Source organism: Solanum lycopersicum, chromosome 1 (genome assembly GCF_036512215.1).
Source record: "Solanum lycopersicum chromosome 1, SLM_r2.1".
Taxonomy (NCBI): domain Eukaryota; kingdom Viridiplantae; phylum Streptophyta; class Magnoliopsida; order Solanales; family Solanaceae; genus Solanum; species Solanum lycopersicum.
In genome coordinates this window covers 68712337-68721974 of record NC_090800.1, presented here as the reverse complement: position 1 = coordinate 68721974, position 9638 = coordinate 68712337, and the positions used below count along the sequence as shown (strand labels likewise).

Genomic DNA, 9638 nt, shown 5'->3' with positions numbered 1-9638 from the left:
GGCTTCAAGGAAAAAGTGAGTATCATTTATAGTTACTGGTATAATAGGTTTTGTCTTAGCTAAAAAGCTTAAACTCCCTAAAAGGAACTTAAAGGAATGGAGCAACAATAATAGGGGAAACTGGAAATAACAAAAGGAAGAAATACTTGACAAATTGTCCTAATGGGAGATCCTTAAGGGGAAAAGACCACTTACAGATGATGAACTAATGCCAAAAATCAAATTTGGCAATGTCTTTTGAAGAAGTTGTCAAAAATGTAGAGATGAGGTGGAGACAAAGATATATAATACAATGGTTGAAGCAGGGGGATAAGAACACAATTTTTCATGGAATAGCTACATCTCGCAAAAGATACAACACCATAGAATCTTTGAATGTAGAGGGAAGTAAAAGTCACTGATACTGGTGATATCAAGGAGGCCATCAAGAGTTACTATGAAAGTTTGTACAAGGTGACAGAAATTTGTAAGCCAGAATTACAGTTGCAGGGGATTTCTCGTATTAATGAGGATGAAAAGGAAGAGTTACTGAAACAAATTGAGGAGGAGGAGATTCTAGAATGCATTAAAATTTGAGCGATGGAGAAAGCTCCTGGGCCCGATGGTTCTCATGTCCTTCTATATTATATTCTAGGAAGTAATGAAAGAAGACATCAAATGTATGATACATGAGATCTATAATAATCAAAAGACAGAGAGAAAATTCAATGCAAACTTTTGTGTCTCTCATCCCCAAGAAATTAGGTGCTTCTGAATTGAAGGACTTCAAACCACCTATAAGTCTAGTCTCATTCATATACGAAGTGTTAGAAAAGATACCGCTGAGAGACTGAAAAAGGTTGTGGATAAGTTGGTCAACAAGCATCAAATGGCCTTCATTAAATGGAGACAGATAATGGATGCTACACTTATAGCTAGTGAATGTGTGGATTCAAGATTGAAAGGTGTTGAGTCTGGTATAATGTGCAAATTGGACATTAAAAAGGCATATGATCATGTAATTGGAAGTTCTTGTTGAACACCCTCAGACAAATGGGCTTTAGAGAAAATTGGTTGGGTTGGATTCATTTTTCATCAGCACCGTTCGTCTTTTTTTCTAGTGAATGGTGAACTAGTAGGCTTCTTCCCTTTAGAAAGAGGACTTAGACAAGGTGACCCCTTATCCCCCTTTCTATTTATCTTAGCAATTGAAGGTTTTGATAGCTTGATGCGAATAGCAATACAAAACAGATGGATCAAAGGTTTTCAGATAAAGGGTAGCACTGGACAAGTTAAAGGAATTTATCATTTGCTATATGCAGATGACACTATCGTTTCTTATGAACCTCGGGAGGAAAAATAAGATTCATAAAAACATATACTGTTTTTTAAGCTTCTTTGGGTTTGAAAGTGAATTTGGGGAAAAGAAATTTATTTCGAATCAAGAAGGTGACAAACATTTTTGATCTGGAAGATTTTGGAGGTGCAAAGTGGAGAATATGCCAACAGTTTACTTAGGTATGCCTTTGGGAAATGGATATAAGAGCATGCAAATTTGGGATGGCATTGTGGGTAAAATAGAAAGGAGAATAGCAAGATGGAAAGCTCAATATTTGTCTATTTGTCTATGGGAGGCAGACACACTCTCATCAATTTAGTGCTAAGATTCATATCTGGCAACAAGAAATTCATTTGTGGATACAATAGGTACATTTGTGTCAACATATGATTCATCTATGGCAATATAAGATTTATATGTGGCAACAGAAATTTCATGTGTGGCAACAATAGGTACATATGTGGCAACATAACGTTAATTTGTGGCAACAGAACATCCATATGTGGCAACATAATGATATTATTATTTTATAATGAATCGTAAAATCTCAATCTTTTTTCTTTACCTTATAGATGAAATGATACAAGAAGTTTCGTCGATGACAACAGCTCAATCTTTTATTGGTGTTGCTTCCTCTTCTAACATCAAATGCTCTTTTTGTCTATGCGAAGAATGTGAGCAGCAACATGATTATTTCATTAGTAGTGTTAAAAAAATTTACTGATATTTTTAAGTAAATATATCATAATATTGATATCCAAAGATCCAAGAATATTTCACAGCCTTTGAAGTGTAGGAGGTTAAAAAAATCTATTTCTCAAAACACTTTCTATAATTAGTGAAAATAAAGAGAAGGAGAAGAAGGAAAAGGAGGAGAAGGAGAAGAGTCAAAAGAGAATGAGAAGGAGAAGGAGAAAGAGTCAAAAGAGAAGGAGAAGGAGAAGGAGAAGGAGAAGAAGAAGAAGAAGAAGAAGAAGCAGAAAGACAAGGAGGAGAAGGATAAGGATAAGAAGAAGGAGAAGCATAAACAGAATGAGGAGAAAGAGAACGAGAATGAGAAGAAAAAAGAAAAAGCAAAAGCGAAAAAGAAAGAGAAGAAAGTCGAAGACGTAAGTTGTGATGTGAAGCGATAATATCCATTTGATGGTTTTAACATTGACGGTGAGGGTCCAACTGAAATAATGACATTCTTCTCGCAATGGATAAGCGAGGGTTTTTACAGGAATCGTGCATAAAAGTAAGGTCGTTCAACTATTATTAGTATTTCTTCTTCTTGTCCACTAAATAATTATTTATAATGATTCCACAATTACAGAAGAAACAAGGAGGGTCACTAGTTAGCCAATACTCAAAACTTTATTTTTTTAGTTGCATTTCCAAAGAATAAGGACCGGTTCTACGTAATGTCTCAACCCAATAAGTGTTGGACTGATGAGGTAAATTCATGCGCACTTTTATGTTTTGATTAATAAATTAACATATACAAATAAATTAATACAAAGATACACTTGTTTGAGGCATTTGTGCAGTATGTGGAAGTCATCTTTTACTATTTGCGTAAGAAGTCGAAGCAAAAGAGTAATTCTAAATATCGATATACCACTACTAGCTTTTTTATAACATACATTGACGATGCTTGTGTTGTTCCTGAATATGAAAGGGTTTGGTATAGCTTGTGGACTGCCTTGGCACTTGACATATGATATTTATGTCCGTGTAAATAGTAATGGGGACTTCCATTAGGTCTTGATAGGCATTGCATTAAAGAAACAATGCATAAAAGTGTATACTTCGATGTCCTCATCTAGGTCTAACAGAAAATTGTCCTCCAAGATTCAAAAGTTGTCTACAATGTTGTTAAAGTACCTTGAGTTAAGCGAATTTTTTTAGCAAAAAGAGCGAACCAACCGGTCAGTTCTTTAATGTTACCATGGAAAGAACAAATCTCACTCATTCGAAGTCAAACATGTTACTTGTATTGCCCAACAAGAAAGCAGTAGTCTATAAGTATCACATTATTTTTTTGTCATACAACGATCGAAATGTGATGTTATTATATTTTCTAATTGATGATATACCATGTGAAGATTGTGGACTTTTTATTGTTGCATACGCTGAGTTTTATAGTGATGGACTAGAAGTACCATCTTGTGGACTTGGTGTTGAAACCATTCGTATGAGAGATACTTCACTCCTATGGAATTATGGAATTTTAAAAACTCAGAATGGCTATGTTAGTAATAATATAGACCCACAGAGGCCTAGACTTAAAAAAGCAAAGATCGATGAAAATGTTGTGGTTACCCACCATTGATTAGATAAGTGGTTATGTATATCATTGTGAATTACCTTTTTGTTGATAAGTTGTATAAAACAATTGGTGAAGTGTTAATTTTTGCGAATAATATTAATACAAATGATTTTTATGATTATTTTGATTTTGTTGGAACAAATGTCAATTATGAAGGAAGGAAGAAATGTAGTGTATGTGGTAACATATATAACTTCTGTTGTTAAAAACATCACATAATTATTTGCATGTGTACCAACAAAAAGGATACATGTGGCAACATATTTTATAGAATGGAGATATGCGGTAAGATATGCCAGACAAAGGAGATATGTGACAATATTATACTATATAACATATGTCACAGAAAGGTGGTATGCGCCCTAACAGAACATATATATGTGGCAACGTATGTCACACTTTAAATTGTAAAAATTCAAAAACAGCTTAAACAACTTTAATGCAATCGTCACTTCATTTTCCCTCCCTCCTCTATCCTCTCTTCTATAAAAGTCGTTTCATATTTCAAATTTTATTTATTTTTATGACTATCAGTTTTCTTTTCTCTTGTTTCCTTTTTTCTCCTCCTCTCGCTCCATTATTTCTTCACAAATCAAGGTTGTTGTTGCAAGATGTTCTACAACATAAGTGGTAATCTGTTGAGATCCTCTTCTACAATAAGGTGACGTTGTCCTCATCATTTCTAGTTTATTGTTGATATCTTCGCAGATGACATTTAATTAGGGTTTGAAATGCTTACTGATACTTGTTTGCCTTGTTTTTAGTGATTATATCACTTTTTTGGTTGGATAGTTATTCTTTTTGAAATATTTTTTATTTTCAAAAAGCATCATTTGTAATTTGTTGGATAGGGTTCGGGGAGGGTTTTATGGTTGTTTGTTGGTTCATGTATGACATTGAATCGTATTTGTTGTTTGCATTATTGTGTATTGTGTTGTGTGTTTCAAAAAGATTCATTTGTAGATCATGTGTGATATTCAAATTTTTTTTTTTGGTTGCGGATACAAATATAATGGCTCCTGTCAAAAGAAAAATTGATAAAACTGACACAACAAAGATCCAGAAGAAGACTAGGACTAAGATTCCTGGGAAAAAGAATGAAAATACCACTCTTTTAGAAGAACTCACATCTGAAGTTGTTTCTTCTTCTCAAGTAGAAGAAGAATTTTCACAAAAATAATATGAAGAAAGAGAAAAAAAATGAAGTTGTTGATGATGAAGAAAGAGCAGAAGAAGTTGAGGAGGAAGATAAGGGAGAAAATACAAAAGTAGTTGAGGAAGAAGAAGGAAAATAAACAAAATGGAGGAAGAACAAGGAAAAGAATATATAAGTAGTTGAGGAAAAAGAAGGGAAAATAGAGAAAAAGAAGAAGAAGAAGAAGAAAATGAAGTTGAGGATGATGATGGGATAAAAATTATCAATGCAGACATATTCCATGTGCATCTGCAGCCTAATGCTACTGGTGATAACATTATGAGGTCAGGCGTGGAAAACCTTTCAACACCTTCAGGGCCATCCTCAAGAGAAATGGTTTGGAAGACTTTTTTTAGGGATAGTTGTTTCGTTCATTTTCTTGATTTACCTGAGAATAATAATGCATGTTTTCAAATGACCATTGTCTACGAACTTCTGGAAAAAAAAGGTTCATTTTTCAAAAACCTGAAAAGAAGAATGAGGTTTTGATTAATTATTGTGGCATGCCAAATTTCTTTCGAAAAGAGAGTTTGCCATAGTTTCAAGGTTAAAATGTCATCCTCCTTTTGAGCCCGTACAAGAATACATTGTAAAAAAACCACAATGAAGAATGAAAAGAGTAAAAGAAGAAGCAAGAGAACAGTCACAATCAACTAAGGAGAAGGACATGATGTCCCTTGTTGGAACAATTTTGAAAAATCCGGACTTAATATATTTGTTGGAACACAAGGATACACCAAGGGGAGTCATTGTGTTTACCTTAGTTTACACATAATATACTTTTGGCGAAAGATCTCAATAACAACATACAACTTAAACTGGTGAATTTTTGTCAGGATATTGAGGCTCTCAACAACTATCCTTGAGGTCATGAGAGTTTTGAATTAACTCTTAATACTTGTTGAAACCTTTAGGAGCAAAGACCAGTAAATTATTTGGATTTCCATGGGCTTTCATGATAAAGCTAAATGTTCTCAATCTTTTTATATTATATTGAATAATTCAACATCTGATTTGTGACATGTTTTCTTTTTTTTTTTATAGGCTTTGGCATTTGAAGTCATTCCACACTTGACCCATCAAGTAATTGCAGAAAAATAAATCTCCTCTCCAAGGATATTGAGATGGTTAATATCAAAAACAAAAACTACCAAAGATGGGGATATTTCAGATCTTTATAACTCTCCTCATGATGCAGTAAGTTATTATTACATTACACCCAAAATGTTACTATAGATGATTCATCTATTGCGACATGTGACATAAATGTTGCTATGATGCCCATATGTGTCAACCTATCACACATCTGTAGCAACATAGGACACCTTTGTGGCAACATATCACCCATCTGTAGCAACATATGGCACATTTGTGGCAATATATCACTCATTTGTAGCAACATATGACATATCTGTGGCAACATATGACCTAATTATTCTTACATATGACTTATTTTTATAATTTAGGTCGTGCATCCATGGCTTGTCTCAATAGAATTGCAAATGTCATATATAATTACTCTAGGGTTGTTTGAAACCTTATTTGATCCTGTTGGGGACAGAGTTAAAATGGAATTGGATGGAGAAACAACCATCAAAAGAGATAGAGTTGTTAATAAATTATTTGTTTTTGATAGGGTTGGTGGTGGTAGTGATGGTGTTGGTGCTGGACAAGACCAAGGGTTTACCTCTTGTAGAAGATGTTGTGGCTTTCTCTGTGAGAAGTGCAAGAAAAAGATGAAGATTTTATCGTTGTCAAGTCGTCAATGAATTTATAAAAAAAAGAGGGAGGTCAAGGGCATTCTATCAAAGAATGTTCGGCATCCATAAACTCCACGGGCCAAGAGGAGGAAAAAATTATTTGCCAAAGCAATACAAAATTTGAAAAGAAGATCATTGGAGTATTGCCAATGGCCGAATGTGAGGAAGTTCTAGAGTACACAAAGTTTAATGTTTATAAGTGTGTGTCTGTAGCCAATAAAACCATGGTGTTGGACTTGAAAAGACGGAAGGATAATAAGTCATGCATACTTTTAGTGGAGAAGATATCAGGAACATGATAAGCAATTTATGATGCTCGTTTGCTTATCTTCTGAATGATTACTCTTCTTTAGTCTTCACCATTATTTTCTATTTCAGTATATTGATGAAATCCTAACCATCATGCGGGAGAGACATGTGACATACCCGAAGTACTATGATTCTAAAGATAAAATCTCAGCTTCTATACCGACTTCAAAAAAATATATAAGCAACTGAGCGAGGAGGCAACAATAGTTGGTGGCAGAAGCATGACCCAATTAATTAATGTGTTTGAATTGGATGAAGATATGATTGAATATGTCAGGGGCATTAGGAAATATCCTGGAGACATAGATTGGATTGGTGCAAAAAGGATTTAGACAGTCATGAACCTGAACAAAACTCATTTTGTGACTCTTGAGATCCCCTTGCACAAAGGTCTCATGAATGTTTATGATTGTCATCTGAGTTTTTGACACACATATAAATTGTCTTCAAGTTGCTGTCCAGATTGTTGAAGCAAGCCGATAGGCGTTTGCCAGATAAGTTTCTCAATGAACCATGGGAATTTAAAAGTCGAGTGGATCCCATGGTAAAAAATGAAACCAACTACGTGTGTAGTTCATATTCGCTTGCACTCATTGAGCTTTTAACTTCCAGGGTAGAAATTCAACCTCCTACTACCCTATTGTGTGACAATATAGTTGCTCGAATACAAAGGGTTTTGGATGTGGGATAGTAATTTGGAGATTATAGCATCCTTTGTAATTAAAGATAATTCTTTATTTTATCACTTTTGTTATTTTATCGTATATTTAGAGGAAGTACATAATGTTATATTGAGAGAAAGATATGTGACATATGTAGTAACATGTAGCAACATGTCTCAAGCTGTCAAATATTTCTACATAAGGGTGATATATTTCAACATTTGAGACATCTGTAGCAACATATGTCTCATATATAGCAACAATATGTCTCAAATGGTCAAATATTGCTACATAAGGGTCATCTTCAGCAACATACGGGACATATGTAGCAACATATGCCTCAAATTGTCAAACATTTATACATAAGGGTGATATGTTTCAACGTTTGAGGTATTTGTAGTAACGTATGTAGCAAAATATGTCTCAAATGGTCAAACATTGCTACATAAGGGTCATTTGTAGTGTCATATGGGACATATGTTGCAACATATGCCTCAAATTGTCAAAAATTTCTACATGAGGGTGATATGTCGCAACATTTAAGGCATTTGTAGCCACATATGTCTAATATGTAGAAACATTATGGCTCATATGGTCAAACATTACTACATAAGGGTCATATGTAGCAACGTATGGATCATATGTAGCAACATATGCCTCAAATTATCAAATATTTCTACATAGGAATGATATGTCGCAACATTTGAGGCATCTGTAGCAACATATGTCTCATGTGTAGCAACATATGCCTCATATGGTCAAACATTGCTATATAAGGGTCATTTGTATCAACATATACAAAACTACATTTATTTACTTAAACATCTATGATAAGAAAAAGTAAATGTTGGATCAGGAATGCAAAACTACGTTTATTTATTTCCACAGCTATGATAATTTTTATTGTTGTACACAACTACATTAGAATTTTCCATCCTCCACAATATTCTTCTTATTAATGCTTAATAATACAAAAAAACACCAAGATTAGCTTCCACATGTTACAACATTTGATCTTCTTCTTCCACTTCATTACTCATTCGTTACTTCTTTTAATATGACTCCTTAATTCTTTTCCCCAATCTAAGAATAATGAACTTGGATCGTATATCAACATCTCTCACGATTTCTCTATCTAGAGAAATTGCATGCATTATCCTAAAATACACATCACAAAGAAAGAGATTTAATTTTAAAAAAATAAAACAAATAGATCTCAAGTCTCCAAACACTAAGGTGTAGAAATGTACAAACACGATAGCGTGGACAAGATCAAAATCTTCAACCTGGATTGTCTTTCTACCATAAAGTTTGCATTGAAAGTAAGTCTCCATGTTTGCAATAGTTTTTCACACCCAACATGGTATCATTTTCATCATTACAAATTCTATTTAATATTGCATTTGACATCATATCAAAAGTAACAAAACAAACAAAACTCATTCATTAGATCTAGAGTACTGATATATATTTCAAAGAACCACATTCTTACCCAACCAGTATATTGTAAAATTAATGATTTCATTGATTTAAAGATACGATAAAGTCCCAAAATTTGGTTAAACCAAAGATCAATCAAATTAGTTGCATCATAAAAATAAAGAATAGAAAAGACTAATGAAATAAAATAACATCAATACATCCCATGAACTCGAGAGATCTGAGATTCATGCGAAGCGAGAGGTTGTACCGGAGAGAGAGAGAGAGATAAAAAATATGAAGCTTAGAGGAAAGGTTGGGAGAGAGCGAAGCGACGAGGAAGAAAATGAAAATCCTATTCTTGATATGAAAACGAAAACTATATATATAACTATATATATATATATAACTATATATATATATATATATACACACACACACACATACTAGGTAAACTAATCTCGCTTAGCGCGGTGGTAAACTACCTCTATTAACTTACATATCTTTTGAGTTTAATAAAATAACGTATGACCATTTGAATTGACGTCACAACAAGTCCTTCAAAGTCATTTATGATACTAATTTGTATTGTCAAAAGACATTTTTACTTGTTTTGGTTTCAAGCAATACATTCAAAACATGTAAAGTTTTGCAATTTTTAATC

General features: G+C 33.5%; 1 protein-coding gene across 1 annotated transcript; it reads left to right on the top strand.

Moving 5' to 3' along the window:
* Positions 1-895: 895 nt before the first annotated feature.
* On the top strand, positions 896-2451 carry LOC138345656 (protein PXR1-like). Its single transcript, XM_069294739.1, has 2 exons — positions 896-956; positions 2174-2451. Exons 1-2 carry the CDS (start codon positions 896-898, stop codon positions 2449-2451), a joined length of 339 nt encoding a protein of 112 aa, XP_069150840.1.
* The last annotated feature ends 7187 nt before the right edge of the window (positions 2452-9638 follow it).